We start from the raw sequence: 16939 nt of genomic DNA on the forward strand, positions 1-16939 counted from the left end.
CGAGCCTTTCTCGACTTATCTGCACGGGACCATCTCCATTAGACCCGCCCTGACCAATGCGGGGGGTGGGGTGGGGTGCGTGAGGATACTGAGTAACTCAAATGTGGGGAGGGGAACTGAGGTGTAAAACACACCAACGTTTTGAAAGCTCTGGGGCATAAAATATCTCCTGAATTTATTCTGATTACATGCTGAAATGGTTATATTTTGGCCACACTGAATTAAATATCTATTGAAACTGATTTCACTGGTTCCTTCTTTAATGTGGTTAAGGGAAGGTTTTATGCATCTGGCTCATGTTTTATTTCTACATTTCTGTGTGTCAATCCGCCAGCTCTTCTTGGGGCACAGCTGGAAGCTGCCCCCTTCTCCCAGAAGGACAGCTCTTGGTTAGCTCTGGAGACTGTCCTTGGGGAGCAACAGGTGAGAAGGACACCCAGAATTAAGCATTTTAGACATGTGTGCTCAGTCGCTTCAGTTGTGTTTGATGCTTTGCGACCCCATGGACTGTAGCCCGACAGGCTCCTCTGTCCATAGGCATTCTCCAGGCAAGGATACTGGAGGGGGTTGCCATTCCCTCCTCCAGGGGATCTTCCTAACCCAGGGATCAAACTTGCATCTCATTAGGTTTCCTCCATTGGCAGACAGGTTCTTTTCCACTAGCACCACCTGGGAGACCCCTTAAGTACTTTATACAATTACCTAATTCAGTCCTCATGAAACAGCTCTACCAGGGAGGAGCTCTATTCATCCCATTTTACAGGTGGGGAAAACAGAAGGTCAAGGACACGGTCACTGGCCCAAACAAGCAGCTGAACCAGCCTCAAAGCACACCCCCCTGCCCCCCAATAGCCAGCAGGACCCTCTGTTTTAGCCACAATTGGCCTCAGAGCCCCAGGAAGAGGGACACCAGGCGCCTCCTCACCCGAATGCATAGACGTCGGCAGCTTTGGAGAAGGGCAGCTGGTCCTCATCCTTCCCGGGGGTCATCTCCCGCACAATCTCGGGGGCCAGGTAGCACAGCCAGTCATGTGACAGCTTCAGCTGGTTCTCACGCCTGGTGGCAAGAAGTAAGGGCAAGGAGATGGCCTTGAGTGAGCAGCAGAGAGGCCCGCAGGGCACGCGTCTGCCCCAGGGCTCATCTGTGTGTGTGCTCAGTCATGTCTGACTCTTTGCAACCCCATGCATGGCCCAGAACAGCAGCACCTGCCCAGGCGCCTGTACTTTGGGGGAATGTTACAGAGGAGTGATAAGCGGGTTCTTCGAGAATAGCAGGCCAAGGACAGTATTGGCCGGGAGCTGCTCCTGAGAGCGCTGATTCTCTACCCTGGGAGAGCAGAGGGAATCTCCGTGCAGGAGACGGGAACGGCCTGTGGGGCTCACAACCTGGCCTGGGGCTGGCTCTCCATCCTGGGGTCCTGAAGCTGGGGGAGTGGCCTTTCTCCTTCAGGATTCGTGGAACTAGAACCTGATGCTCTTCCGCACAGTGGGGACGGGAACCCTGGTCCTCTGCCCAAGGCAATGAGCATACAGGGAAAATGGGGGTGAGGGGACCCAGCCTCTTTGGCGGTCAGCCTGAGAATTAAGCGCTATGAGGGACCCCAAGGTCACCCAAATCTGATTCTGAACCGGAACCACAAGGGCAGGAGCAGAGCAGACCTGGCTTTCCTATAGGGCGGGCTGCCCCTCGGCCACCGTCGGCAAGAGTGCCCAGGCCTCAGGCCCACCAGCGCTTCCCCAGTCTCTCTGGATGCCCAAGGCCAACTCACCGTCCCTCTCGCACGACACCCGAGATCCCGAACAGCCCGAAGTCTGTGATGACCACTTTGCCGTTGTCGTAGAAGACGTTCTTGGATTTCAGATCTTTGTGCACAATGCCCTTGGCGTGGAGGTACCCCATGCCCTGGAAGACAGAGAGCCTCACGTCAGGGACAGAGGGAAGACAGACGATGATGGCTTAGCTTCTACCCTGGGCCAGGCCCTGAGCCAGAGACCTTACCCCAGGCCCCTCATTTAACCTTCGCAACCCTATGCAGTGTGACTGTCTCCTTTTACAGAGGAGGAAACTCAGCCTCAGTGACAGGAAGTCCCTTGCCCCGGGTCACACAGTGGTTAGGCAGCACTGCTGAGATCTTGTTCCAGGCCAGTCAGCGCTGCTGCCGCATCACCACGCTACCCAACATCCACCTTATACTCAGATGAAGTGCAGAAAGGGGGAATGGGGCCTCTGGGGGAGGGGTGGTCAGGAAGTATATAAAGGTTCACTGTGATGCTACCCTCCATTTTTGTTTTGTTTTCTTTCTTTTTTAATCTTTTGGCCATGTTGTGAGGCATGTGGCACCTAAGTTCCCCAACGAGGGATCGAACCCATGCCCTCTGCATTGGAAGCATGGGGCTTTAACCACTGGACCTCCAGGGAAGTCTCCACCCTCTGGGGTAAATCACTGAAGACCCAAGGATCTAAGGTCTCATCTGGCTTTGCACAGCTAGCCTCACCTCTCAGGCTGAGCAAAGGCTTGGGGTGGGCGTGGGGAACAGAGCGGAATTCCCACAGAGGGAGTCCCCGAGCTCAGGAGGTCCCGCTGCCCGTGCTGCCGTAGAAGTCCTGGACTAAGACTGAAATCCAGCCCAGATGATTCTAATTCACTGTGTGGCCTTGGACTCGACTTCTGAGCCTCAGTTTCCTCATCTGCCAGTGCCAGGTCAGGGCTGGGGGATTTCAAACCAATGCCCTATTTGCACCAAATGCTGACTGGCCAGGCACGCGGGATGTGGGTGACCTGATGCAGGCATGCTCTCATCCGAGGCCAAACCGAGGACTTCCGGGTACCCTGATGCGCTTGGGAACAGCGAGAGGGGTACACGATGCCACAACTGAACTGGGCATCCTTGCCAGATCAGAAAGAGGCTCATGCAAACCCACCTCCCTACCTCCCAAGGGTGCTTCACACGAGAAAAATCTCCCTGCCTTCAAAGGTATCTCGAGGTAAGGAGGGGGGAGGTCAACAATAAGCCCCACTGAGGAAGAGAAGGAACGGGCTACGAGGCAGAAGCAGACAGAACTCAGCTGACCCCAGAGCTTGGACCAAGTGGGGCTGGAGTTCACCAGAGAAGAATGTACACAGGCAGATGCTCTTCTGTAAGAGATGAGAGGGCATGGGGTTCACTGTGGCCACTTCCCTCAGGCCTACTGAGAGCTGTCATCCCACCACGGAAGTGGGGAGTTTTCAAAAAGGGTGACTTACTCTCTCCCAAAATTCCATCCTGAATGTAAGACGATCCCCCTTTAAAATATCTGCCCACTTCCCAAACCAAACCAAGAGCCAAAGACCACACCTTGGGCTGAACAGGGACCAGCTGTGTGACCGGGGATAAGTTGCTCAGTTGTGTCCGACTCTTCGCGACCCCATGGACTGCAGCCTACCAGGCTCCTCCGTCCATGGGATTTTGCAGGCAAGAGTACTGGAATGGGTTGTTGCCAAGGCCTTCTCTGAACCAAAGGTCAAGACCCCATTATTATATTTTGAGCCTCAAAGTATCAGAGATGCATACAAAAGGAAATGGCTTAGAAGTTCCCAGAAGAAGGGGGATGGGGGAAATAAATGAGAGCAGAGAGCTTGCTTCTGGCTCTGCAGCTCCAAAATCTTTGAGCAACTTCTACCCTGGAATCTTCCAGATGACTCATTCAGCCGAATTCAGCCAAACTCAGCACCCAGACTCCCCCAGTGTCCCGACAATAAGGAGACACAACAGTTTGGGGGAGCAGGGCCCAGCAGGTTTGAGGATATCACAGAGTAGGTATAACACTGCAGCTCCCCTCAACTTCTCTGTGATGAGACAGACTAAAGATGAAGGCGTACATGTGATATTTTGGTTTGGGGGGCTGCAAAAGTGTAATGCATTCATTTGTAGTTGTGTAGTCATTAAGCTGTGTCTCTTTTTGTGTGACTCTTTTTCTGATCCCATGGACTGTAACCCACCAGGCTCCTCTGTCCATGGGATTTCCCAGGCAAGAATACTGGAGGGGGCTGCCATTTCCTTCTCCAGGGGATCTTCCCGATTCAGGGATTGAACCTGCGTTTCCTGCATTGGCAGGTGGATTCTTTACCACTGAGCCATCAGGGTAAGCCCATGCGTTCGTTTTGCTATGTGGAGATGTCATGGAGAAATCTCGGTGTTCCTAAATGTCACTGAGATTTTTATCTTTTCCTTTCCAATGATGCGCACACATGATGGATGGAAGGAGGGAGGGAGAAAAAAAGAAAAGAAGCAAAACTGAAGACAGGACAGGGACAAAAACTTGGTGGGAGCTGGGAAGAGAAAGTTTTTCTGCAAAAACAAGAACCAGGAAGAGGAAGCCCATCCAGTCCTGATGGAGTTTTTCTCAGACCCTGTCTGCTGCTAAATAAAGAAACAAATAAGCTTTCTTTCACTTTTGTTTAATTACTTGGAAAAGATGGAAGCAAAAAAAGAAAAAGGCTGCCTGAGTTGAGCCTGAGGGCTCGTCTGCATGAAACTTAGATTCAGAAACCTTAAGGCAGAACACTGGCCCCAAGCCTGAATCAATTCTAACAGACTCTCACCAAGCGCTAGTGGCCCAGGGATCAATGCTCTCTCCACGGATTATCCCAGTTTATCTTTGCACAAATCCAGTGAGGGAGGTGACACAGGCAACCCCATTTTACAGGGGAGGCGGCAAAGGCTCAGAGAGGCTAATCGACCTGCCCGAGGTCACACAGCTGTATCTGTATCACCAAGTCAAACTCAGACCATCTGTCTTTAAAGCCCACTGCATTTCTCCAGTGTGTTCAGCTCCCAGCAGACAAGACAAAGAAAGAGGGAAGGAGATGGGGGTCCCACCCATGAGGCACCCCAGCCAAAGGGGGAGACAGAACAGCCACCACCGCCAGCCTGACAGTGGCAGATGGATCGGGGGACAGCTAGGACCTCTGGAACCTTTACCTTAATGATCTCCTGGGCGATCTGCCTGGTCTTGTTGATGTCCAGAGATGTCTTGGGGTCCCTCACGAATGAGTGCAACGTCCGTCCCTTACAGAAGCTGTGAAGAGTGGAGGGTCAGGCAGAGATCTGGGGCCCCGTGCAGCCTGACCTCAGCCCTTGTGGAACCAGGGAGAGCTGTGCCCACCAGCTCCACCCCTTGGACCCTGGGTGCCAGAATCCTTCTTGACCAGCCTGATGCCATTCCTTCTTTGTTTTATTTTGGTTGCACTTCATGGCACATGGGGACCAGGGCTCGAACCCTGCCCTGTCATGGAAGCACTGCGTCTTAACCACTGGACCACCAGGGAAGTCCCCTTGACGCTCATTGCTGCAGGGGCCCGGCCTGAATGGGCAAGAACACACATCCCCTGAGACCTCTAGCCCACCCACCACAGAACAGGAAATAGTTCACTAAGCTTAAGGATTGCTCAGTCGTGTCCAAGTCTTTAAGATATACAGTCCATGGAATTCTCCAGGCCAGAATACTGGAGTGGGTAGCCTTTCCCTTCTCCAGGGGATCTTCCCAACCCAGGGATTGAACCCAGGTCTCCCACATTGTGGGCAGATTCTTTACCAGCTGAGCCAGACATTCAGAGCAGTCTACCCGTTCTCGTGGTTCGAGGCAGGAACTCGCCCACTCAAAGTCACCCAGGGAAGAACCTGGCCTTTTCAGGCTATGACCGGGCAGCAACCGGGCTCTGGGAGCTCCATAATGACTTTCATGATCGTGCTGTTTTCTGATCACGGCGTTTTTTATGACAAGGCAGAATGTGCCCTGGGGCAGGGGCGGGGGCAGCTATCGGGGTGTCAGAGTGATTATATTAGATAAGGGGCTTGTATCTTAGAGTCCCTACCTGTACTGACTCCTAAAACCTGGGGTGAGGGACTTCAGTGGTTAAGAATCCGCCTTGTAATGCAGGGGACTCAGGCTTGATCCCTGATCAGGGAACTAATATCCCACAGGCCATGAAGCAACTAAGCCGGCACACCACAATGAAAGATCCCATGAGCTGCAACTAAGACCGAACACAGCCAAATAAATACATAAATATTTAAAGCAAAACCTGGAGTGAGGAAGGACTTAGAATGGGTCATTTCATTGCCGCTCCAGGGAGAAGTTGACTTAAGCCATCTGAGGAAGGGGCTAGTTTTTAGGAACCATCTCCAATGAGATAAGATTCCTCGACCTTCAGGGTCTGGAGTATCGGTTGATGGTTACTTTTCCATGTTCCAGCCCCCTCAACCACGTTAAATGTTTTGTTAATGTTCTTCTATTCTTTTACCGTATGTGCTAAGTAGTTTCAGTAGTGTATGACTCTTTGTGACCCTACGGACTGTAGTCCACCAGGCTTCTCTGTCCATGGGATTCTCCGGGCAAGAATACTGGAGTGGGATGCCATTTCCTCCTCCAGGGGATCTTCCCGACCCAGGAACTGAACCCACGTCTCATGTCTCCTGCACTGGCAGGCAGGATCTTCACCACTAGTGCCACATTCCCTTTAAGCAGACTCAGATCTCTCACGGGACTGGGTGGATGACAGAGAGACAGAAGGCTGAATGATGGACAGCACTGAGGCTGGGGTCTGAGAGATGCTGAGCGTCTCCTGCATTAGCAGGTGGGCTCTTTACAACCAGTGCCACCTGAGAAGCCCTTAAAAACATGAGTGTATACAAATTCCTTGATTTGAATGGAAGGCATGATAAGGAACAGTTTACAGTACCCACCTTTTTACAGAAGCATCTGTTTACAGAAGCACCCAGGTAGGGTGGGAGAAGACTGGTTTTCACTCTGTACTTTTCCGGACCATTTGAATTTTCTCTGTCTTTAGGTATCCTTTCGTTCATTTATTTATTTATTTAATGTCAATGGGGTTATATGATGGGGAAGTTATACTCCATTTTTGGGGTTTCTTCTTTTTTTTAAGATTTTTTAAAAACGTGGACCATTTTTAAAGCCTTTATTGAATTTGTTACAATATTGCTTCAGTATTTGAAAATTTGTTTTTAACAGGAGGGTCACTGCTTTACAATGCTGTGTTGGTTTCTGCCATAAAGCACCGTGCATCGGCCATAAGCATACATATGTGCCCTCCTTCTTGAGCCTCTCTCCTACCCACACTCCATCTCACCCCCTAGGTTGTCACAGAGCACCTGGCTGAGCTCCCGTATTGCAGAGCAACTTCCCATCAGCCATCTATTCCACACATGGTCGTGTATATGTGTCAGTGCTGTCTTCTCAATTCGTCCCACCCTCTCCTTCCCCCGCTGCGTCCACAAGTCTGTGTTCTATGTGTCTCCATGCCTGCCCTGCAAATGGGTTCATCAGGACCGTTTTTCTCCATCTCATATATATGCATTAATAGGCAATATTTGGTTTTGTTTCTGACTTACTTCCCTCTGTGTAACAGGCTTTGTCTTTTTGGCCCTGAGGCATGTGGGATCTTAGCTGCCCGACCAGGTATCAAACTCACACCTGCTGCACTGGAAGGCGAAGTGCTAACCCCTGGACAGCTGGGGAAGTCCCAGTTTTTTCCTTTGGACCGCTCTACATGAAAACGCCCTCCAGCGGCATGCAAATAAGCAGGCCCCCGGGGAAGGGGCGGGGACGGACAGGGTTACCTGGTGATGATGGCCAGGTGGGGCGGGTTCATGCAGGCCCCCATGAAGAGCACCACGTTCTCGTGCCGCGTCTGCCGGTAGTTCATCACCTCCTTCTTGAACAGCTTCAGGTGGTCCTGGTTGTGGCCGTCCATCTCCAGCAGGCGGATGGCCACCTCGCCGTGCCAGCGGCCGCGGTGCACCCGGCCCCAGCGGCCCTGCCCGATGGGCTCGCCCAGCTCCACCTGCTCGAAGGGGATGTCCCACTCCTGCAGGTACACGCTGGTCTGGCTGGCCTTGCGTGAGATGGGGCCCCGCCAGGGCCGGCGGGAGGTCGGCAGGTCGTCCACCTCGTCCTCATCGTCTTCGGCCTCTGACTTGCCGGCCTCAGGCTCCTCAGCCTGGAAGGAAAGGAGGAGGGAATAGAAAGGGTGGCAGACCTGGGGGCAGGTGACTGGCCTCCCCCAGGACCTCCACCAGGTCGGGGAGCAGAGGGGTCTGGGGTCAAAAGGCCTGGGCTCTAGTCACAGCTCTGTGCAGATTTCATGTGCGAAGTGGACGGGTCACTCAGCACCACACGGTCTCAATGTCCTAATCCACAAACTACGGAGCGTGGCCCTTCTTCCTGCTAATGTTCCAAGACGCACCTACGAGCAATTCCTAATCACTGGGGAAGAACACTAACATTCACCCTTCTGGATATGCTTTTTTTTAAATATTTATTCATTTTATTTATTCGCCTGCACCAGGTCTTAGTTGCAGCATGTGGGATCTTTTTTTCTGTTCTGTTCTTAGTTACAGCATGTAGGAGTTTTAGTTGTAGCATGTGAACTTAGTTGCAGCATGTGGGATCTAGTCCCCTGACCCTCAGAGATCCCGGGCCCCCTGAATTGGGAGCACAGAGTCTTAGCCGCTGGAAAACCAGGGAAGTCCTACGCTTTTGTTTAAACAGAGTTTGAGACTCCTCTATGTGCTGTATTGTGCTAAGTCACTCAGTCTTGTCCGACTCTTTGGGACCCAGCCCGCTAGGCTCCTCTGCCCACGGAATTTTCTAGGCATTTCCTACTTCATAGGATCTTCCCGATCCAGGATCAAACCCATGTCTCTTGCATCTCCTGCTTTCGCAGGTGGAGCCTTTACCCCTAGCACCACCTGGGAAGCCCGTGACTCCTCTGGGCAGGAATAAATCAGTCTGCTGAGGCTCCATAAGCCACCACACTTGCCAGGCGCAGGTGACCCTGGTTCAGGGGTCAAGGCGGCAGTCCTTGGCCCCAGCTACAATCAGAATCACCCAGGGATCTTTGATAACATCCAACTGCCTGGCCCCACCCCTGACTGAGGGAGAGTCTCCTGGGCTGGGGCCCAGGCCTCTCGGCTGGAGGTGGAAACCACAGGAATGAAGCGCTCACTTCAGCCTCAAAACACAGAAAAGCAAAAGGAAGCTTGCTTCACGGCACTCCTCACTGCTCTCGCTGCCTTGCACACTGCCCGCGTCTGCTGCAGCAGGTGGGCCCCGGGGACGGCGCCCGCGAGAGCCGGCAGCCCACACGCTCCCAGACGCCTCCACGTGCTGAGCCGGGGAGAGAGGAAGGAGATGCTCCGTCTACGGCTCGCGTGTCACCATCACTCACCTCCACTTCACGATCTTCCGACACATCTGCTTTAGGCTGGTCGTCGAACCTGAGAGTAAAACAGGGTTTATCAAGGAGGCCTCGAGGCTGGGCCACTCGGCTCCCAGCTGGGCAGGGGACACCCCATGTGAGGTCTGAGAAAGGGGTGCCGGGCCTGGACCCTTCCTTTGACCCACCTGGCCACGGGGGAAGGTGAGCTGGATGCTGTGGAAACACACAGCAGGCTGAAGGCCAGACCCCACTTCCCTTCTCTGGCCTTGGCCTTCCCCAGGCTGAACTTGAGTGTGGTGCGGGCCGAGGGGTGGACAGTGACCATCAGGGGCCTTTCGAATCTGACAGCTAGTGTGGGGTTCCGAGCACGGGCACAGGATTTGGAATTCTACTTGGGGACTGCGTCCATTACTCGCTAAGCTGTGTGACTTAATGCGATTTCTTAACCTCTCTGAGCTGATGCCCTCATCTGGATGTCAAGGATGACACCTACGTTACACCTGGCTGAGAACTCTACACAACAAGGTGAGTCAAGTGCTTGGCGTGGCCTGGCCGAGAAGGGCTCCTTGACGCCCAGGGAGCGTCATGAACAGGAGCTGTATTACCAGGTTTCTCTAAGGCTGAGTGCCCTTCGCCCAGTCCTCCTGGGTCACTAGGCAGCTCCTGTTGCACAGGCAGCCCCACCCAATGCTGGCTGCGCTGATGGGAGGCAAATATAACCCTGTGGCTGAGTTAACTGGATCACAGGGTGAATTAGCCCACGGAGTGCTCCATCTGGCTACCCAGGTCCCTGGCAATTAGAGGGTCAGAGATTGAAACGTGGAGGTGGAACACGGCCCTGCTGTAGAGCGCAGGGAGCCCTGCCCAGGGTTATGTGGCAGCCCGGACGGGAGGGGCGTTTGGGGCTGGGGGCTTGAATGGATACACGGAATATGTATGGCTGAGTCCCATTGCTGGCCACCTGAAACTATCACTACACTGTTCATCGCCCATACTCCAATATCAAATAAAATGTAAAAAAAAATTAATAAAGGTAGATGAAGGAGGTGGTCAGGGATGTGGGTCCAGCTTTAACAAGTCCCCAAGGAGGAGAAAGTGCATGATGCCTACCGGGAACTGTCTGCTCCATCGGTGAATGGCGCTGCCTGTGGGAATGCCGAAATGTCTGGAGGAAACGGAAAAAAAAACACGAGGCATGAGACCCGTTCCCACTGCCCCCGGAGACACAGGGCAGGGGTGCTTCCCCAGCAGCCCCTCCCTGGGCCGCACGCGGGCTCTGGGGCCACTTCCACAAGCTTTTCCTAAAACAGAACGCAGACAAAGCCTCCGTGGCACTTGGTTTTTCCCACACGGCTCTGCCCTAGGCAGGGACTCCAGGCGGGGTGGAGGCTGAGACTTCTCAGTTGCTTGAGGCCCCTACAAGCAAGTGGTAAAAGCAACTGGGCTCCTACTGACTGGACATGTGGGCTGGACCCTCCTCCTCACCTCTGAGGCAGGGGCTGCTGGCTGCAACAACCCTTGAAGGCGGCAAGACCCTCGGGCCAGCAGAGGCCCAAGGCCAGACTCACAGGTGGCTCGTTACCGACACCGGTGCCTGGCAGGCACTTTGGGTGGGAGCCAGAGGCCCCATCCCCTCAGCTTCCAGCTTTGGTGGCTGGTGGAGCAGCCCTCTGGGGAGACAGAAATGCACAGCCCACACATCAGGGACCCCGGGATGGGGCAGCTGGCACTGACCCTTGAGCTGGTGGCTTTCCCAGTTTCAGCACCAAACGCCCCCCATCCAGGGAATACTGGACAGATGGTCACCCCAGCGTGGGGCCAATGTGGCAGAAGCCAACTCTTCCCCCCTCCCCCATGGCTGCTCCTGCTGCCGGCTTCTTTCTGTTCTCTCTGGTCACTTCTCATCGCACTCGGAGAGGCTGGCAGCCTCAGGACTGGGTGGGCCCTTCACCCCCTTTTGTAGCGAAAGAAGAGATTGGAGGTGGCGGTGGTTGGAGCTAATCAGGGCCTCTCCCTTCCTGCTACAACAAAGAGAATTCCCATCAGCCAGCAAACCTCCCTCACCTCCCTCTGGACTCTCCACAAGGCTATCCCTGAAGCTTTCTTGACATCTCTGCCTGAGCATTCAGTCGTGTCTGACCCTTTGAGACCTCATGGACTGCAACCCACCAGCTCTTCTGTCCATGGGATTTCCCAGGCAAGAATAGTGAAATGGATTGCCATTTCCTCCTCCAGAGGATCTTCTCGACCCAGGGATCAAACCAGCATCTCCTGTGTTAGCAGGCAGATTCTTTACCGCTAGTACCACCTGGGAAGCCCTCTCAATATTTCTGGGACCTCACAAACTTGGGAGAGTCTGATAGAGGCCATGGATCTTCTAATCAGAGAAATGCACACATGCACCCAACATCCTGGGTGTGCAATTTCTGGGGAATCCTAGGCCCCGGAAGTCTCTGCCAAGGTTCCCCCCGAGACCACTACCTTGTGTATGCAGACTGTCAAAGGCAGCCTGGTGTTCCTACCCACCCAACACTGCTCAAATGTTTCCACAGAAGGAAAACACATGGGCAGAGACAGGGTGACATGGGGTAGATGGTAGTCTGGGGAGAAACAGCACCCCAAGTTGGGGGAGGCAAAATGCCTCTGAAGCTTCACACTTTTCCTTAAACATGAAGAGTGTAATTTGTATTCTGCTCCAAATGTGTCCATGTTTGTTTTAATAGAACTGTATTTCCTTTCTCCCCCCACCCCCAACATCTTCAGAGCAAGATGGACCCTTCTAGAAGAAAAGCCACGTTCTCCTAAAGCTTTCAAGGGTACTCTCCTGTATGTCAGCTAGAGCAATAACCAGGCAGGGTCTTGGAGGGGAACCACGGGAAAAAATGGGTGTGAAACCACAGAGGCAGCTCAGGGAGCCTGGCCCTACCCCCAACCAGCCTGCACAGCCTGAGAAACCACCTATAAGAGCTAACAAATGCTCTCGGTCACTCCCCTAATGGAGCTGGGATGGGGAATAGGAAGGCCTGGAATTACCAAAATACCATGAGTTCAAGACAGGCCCGTTTAATCCAGGGAAAAACAATTAACTACAGTCTTCATCTAAAACACACAACCTTCATATGACTAACCTCAGAATTAAAGCCACAGATTACTTATACTATTGCTTGTCACCTCCAATTAGAGAAATAAGTATTAAGGAGTATAAACTCCTTAGGGGCAGGAATATGGTCAAATGCAAAGGCTGGCACATAGTAGGTGTGCAAAACAATTTCTGTGGAAGGAAATTAATGAGAACGTCTGACAAAATTTTCTTTCAACTTTCTGCACGGCATGCATTTCCAACAATGGCCAGCAGATGGCGCCGTGCAGCAAGGCTCTGGAAGGAAAGAGCGGCCAAATAAATGAAGTCTGCAGACTTTCCCAAACTGGCATCCCCTTCTTTAAGAAAGAGTAGCAGTTTCCTTGCCATTATGTAGAAGATGATATCTTGTCAGATGATCTTAAGGCATCAGGAAAAGGCCCTCTCCCCTTATTCTGCAAACTGGGTTTCCACCTCTTCCTGGCTGTGACCCTGGACAAGTTGCCTGCATTGCAGCCTCTGCAAAGAGGCGGGGGAGGGTGGATGGCAAGGGTCCTCGTGGTAAGGCACTGCCCCTGTGAAGGGCTGGCTTCAAGGCTACTGACTCTGCCCCCTTGCCCACCCTCAACAGACAGCTCTCAAAGCAGATGGGTGTGAGACACAGGTCCTCAGGGAGAGGGCTGGACAGAGGGGGTCACAGCAAGGGACAGTTAGTGGAACCATGCGAAGGACTCACCTGGGAAGATAAACTGCTGTCTATGATGAATGAAGTAGGCAGCTTTAAACAGAAGAGGAGGTGAGTCACACACAGGATAGCAAACGCAGCGCGGGGAGCGGGAACAGAGGCAGGGGCTTGGGGGAGAGGGGCTGGTTATAAGGCTGGGGCACCCCTGCCCCACCTGCCCTGTCCCAGGTGGGCCTGGCCAGGACGAGGCGCTCCATGCAGGAAGGAGGAAAAGAGCTGGGACAAAGTGGGTGCCGGCAGGAGCCCCCAGGAGTAAGGGGACTTGCACTGGAGGTCTGGGGTTCGGAGACCCAGTCTCTCACTGCTGCAGAGCCCTGGCCGATTCCATTCACCTCCCCAGCCCTTCTCCTCTGTGAACTGCGCATGAGCCCAGGAGGGCAAAATTGAATGGGGAGAAAAACCAAGATTCTGAAATTACTGCTGTGTGCAGGAAAAGGGACAATCCACCAGCCCATGTTCACAACTGGAGGTACTGAGGCTTCCGCCACTCAATATCATCCAAAAACAACCTTTCTCCAGGGTTAGCCTCAGACATACACAGAAATGCTCCCACACAGTATGGAGCGGGTGGACTATAGGTGGAGGTCCCATCCCACGTTAACCGCCAGCCCAGCCCAGCCCAGCCCATGACCAGAGAGAGAGGGCTCCGTGCAGGGTACAACACGGGCCCAGCCCGGGACATCAGGGAAGCTAAGAAGCTCTGGCTGATGTCACACAAAGGACTTTTTCACTGACTCTTGTTTTTCCAACAGGCCCCTCCTTTCAGAAAAAGCCTTTTCTTTCCTTTCAGACTAGGAGGTTCAGCAAAAGGCCTGGTTTCAGAGCAACACAATGACAGAGCAGAACAGAGGAGTGTAATCATGTGGCCATCGCTGGGTCGCAGGAGGGAGGGGCGGGCTTGGGACGATGCATTAGTGTCGGGAGATAGCCAGCCACATGCATGTTAAGGCAAAAAAGAAGAAAGATTCCTAAAAAATCTCACCACCACCCCCACAAGAAGTCCCTGGGACCCTGGGGAGATGAGGCTAGAGGGGTCCCCTGGCACAGGAAAAGCCATGCCTCTGTCCTCCTCAGCCTGGAACCCTGGGGACCGGTGACAGGTGGGGTCAGGCCTGGAGTCCATAAGCTGAAGCTGGCAGCCAGCCTGGCTGGGCCCGGAGCAAACTGGGGCAGCCCAGCTGCCCTCCTTCCCTGAGCTTGAAACACGCTGAGGGCCAAGACCGGTTTCGAGGGGCTGCCTGGGAGGCCAGGGCTGGGGCTCAGTCCTGAAGGGGGCCAGTGGGCTTTGTTCTGCTCCCTGGGGAGGTGGGACACGCCAGGCCTGGCCGAGTGGCGGGATCCCTGTCCCTATAGACCCAGGGCAGCCAGGACCGTGGTCAGAGGTCAGCTCGGCTCTGGCACACACCCATGGGTGGACTCCACGGCCTCACCCACACAGTGGGGATAACCTAACTCCAGCCTCACACGGTCTCTTGTTTTATAGAAAAGGGAACAGAAGTGCCCCCTTAAGCAGCTCATCCAGACACAGAGCAGGTAAGCCACAGAGCCCCGGATTCCTTCGCCCTGGCCTTCTGGGCTCGCCCCAGGTCTCAGTGCTGCCTGCCCTGTTTCTCAGGAGCCCAGAAGCCCGGAGGGAGTGAACAATGCCCCCGAGAAGCCACCCCACACACAGGAGGGCAGCCTGGGGACTAGGTCAAGAACCCAGGCTTTGCAACAGGCAGACTTGGCTTTGATCCCAGCTCTGCTGCTTACAGCTTGGGGTCAGCCACTTACTCCCTCTGAACCTCAGTGTCTCCATCTGTAAAATGGGTACAATCACAGCAGGTTTAAATATGGTGATACACTCAGTGTTCAGATACTGCTCTTAGCAGTGGAGACAGTTTGACCTTGAGTCAGCCAGGATGGGCAGAGAAGGGACATGCAACCCCATCCCTCAGGCCCAAGAAACCCCAAGGTGTGGTACCTGGGAAGTTGAACCTGCCATCCCGCTGGCCAGGCGAGGGGTTGGGGGGCGTGGTGGCACTGGATGGGTTGGACGCTGGGAAGGGCGCAGGCGAGGAGGGTGTGGAGGACGTAGTGGAGGACGGGTTGCTGCTGGAGTCCAGGTGGTTCACGGCTGGAGGGTGCTCCTGCAGGACCAGAGACACGGGGAGTGGCAGGGACCACCCAGCCCAGCCTGCCCGCCCACCCCTCCCCACCTAAAAAGGAGGAGGTCAGCCAGGGTGTCCTGGCATCTCATGGGTGTAACGTTAGAGGGAAGGACGGCACGGGGAGACCTGCACCTCAACGCCTGACCCCTGGAGGACTCCTCTCATCTTTCTCATTTCAGCTCAAACATCCTTTCCTCCAAGAAGTCCTTCCCCCTGGTGGGAGCCAGGCTCCCCCCCACCCCCCTTTTATCCTCCCAGGGCCCTGGGAACTTTTCACTGGGGCACTTGAACTATGGTTTGCCAGCTGCAGGGGTCTCGGGTGGTTTTCTGAAGACTCTCTCCACCACACTGTGTGTGTCCCAGGAAAGCAAGAGCCACATCTTGTCACAAACCCAGGGCCTAGCTCTGGGCTGAGCATAGAGTAGGGTCCTTTAGTGAATTAAATTCAGCCTCTGACAAGTATTTATTTAGTGGATGGTTCACAGTAGGTGGGGCTTCCAGATGACTCAGTAGTAAAAGAATCTGCCTGCCAATGTAGGAGATACAGTTTGATCTCTGGGTTGGGAAGATCTCCTGGAGTAGGAAATGGCAACCCACTCCAGTATTCTTGCTTGGAAAATCCCATGGACAGAGGAGCCTGGTGAGCTACAGTCCATGGGGTTTGCAAAGGGTCAGGCATGACTGAGTGACTGGGTGCACACACACAGTGGGTGCCTAATAAGTGCTCCCACCACTCAGCAGGGGGATCTGCCAGCCGGGCCACGCAGTGATGTGGACCCTAGCAAAGCCAGAGGATCCCGAGGGAGGGTCATGGGGGAACCAGTCCATGTCTGGGGGACCATGGACCTGACCAGTGTCTCCTAGACCAAACACCAGCTCCTCAGGGGGTGGGGAAGGCAGTCCTGTTCAAAAAAAGTCGGGGCTAACCTGGGTTAAAAGCTAAGCTCAGCCGGTTTCTCTCTGGCAGGCCCTCAAGGCCCTGGGATGCGGGGGGGATTCTGGAAACCACCAAAGCCACGCAGTGGGTCTCACTGTCCAGCGACGGCCAACACCGCCTGCTGCCAAGCGAAAGGGGGGGGGCACTGTACCCCCTGAGCCCTCACTCTGCCCCCTCACACACCACGTCCCAGACCCCCCATCCTGATCAGGCCAGGCCAGCAAGGGCAGGGGGTTTGTTTGAGGCAGGTTGAACCCCAGCCCAGGGTCAGTGGCTGTGTGACCTTGGACAAATCAGCCCACGCTTCTCAGCCACACGGTGTGTTGTCTGCATAAGCCGGGCATCAGCTGCGGCCTCACGGGCTTGCTCAGCGTTGAATAGAAACATTTCCTCACTGCCAAGGCAGGCGTCAGGGGCCCGGCTGGAGCACAACCCCACAGCCCTGCCCTCTGCAGCACCCACGCGCTCCAGGCCTGCCTCTCACCCACAGGGAACCTCGCGCACAGTTTCTTCATCTCTAAAGTGGAAGTAATAAAAAATCCCTGGTGGTCCAGTGGTTAGGACTCTGTGCTTTCATTGTCGAGGGCACAGGTTCGATCCCCGGTTGGGGAACAGAGATCCCACAAGTCACAGTGTAGCCAAAAAAAAACTATTGAAAAAAAAAGGGCGGTGACATCAGCATGTGACTTTTAGAACCACTGTGGGGAGCAGATGAGTTATCAATGGAGAAAGTTCCGTCCCTGACGTTGAAGTACTCAGGAAACAGTGGCTCAAAATAGGGGAGGGTGCCACAACCACTGAAGCCCG

At 54.1% G+C, this 16939-nt stretch overlaps 1 protein-coding gene across 4 annotated transcripts in view; it reads right to left on the minus strand.

Annotated features, from left to right (window-relative positions):
• The window catches only part of KSR1 (kinase suppressor of ras 1), a 161279-nt gene that overhangs the window by 10658 nt on the left and 133682 nt on the right, over positions 1–16939 (minus strand). For 3 of the 4 annotated variants that reach the window (XM_065908773.1, XM_065908774.1, XM_065908771.1), the window contains 8 exons: positions 15009–15174; positions 13037–13078; positions 10332–10386; positions 9231–9279; positions 7621–8000; positions 4963–5059; positions 1770–1903; positions 926–1057 (listed from right to left, as the gene is read on the minus strand). In XM_065908773.1, the coding sequence (XP_065764845.1) occupies positions 926–1057; positions 1770–1903; positions 4963–5059; positions 7621–8000; positions 9231–9279; positions 10332–10386; positions 13037–13078; positions 15009–15174 (1055 nt within the window). The remainder of the gene's footprint in view (positions 1–925; positions 1058–1769; positions 1904–4962; positions 5060–7620; positions 8001–9230; positions 9280–10331; positions 10387–13036; positions 13079–15008; positions 15175–16939) is intronic. The other variant, XM_065908772.1, reaches the window with a different exon arrangement.

The sequence above is a fragment of the Muntiacus reevesi genome, chromosome 18 (genome assembly GCF_963930625.1).
Source record: "Muntiacus reevesi chromosome 18, mMunRee1.1, whole genome shotgun sequence".
Classification (NCBI taxonomy): domain Eukaryota; kingdom Metazoa; phylum Chordata; class Mammalia; order Artiodactyla; family Cervidae; genus Muntiacus; species Muntiacus reevesi.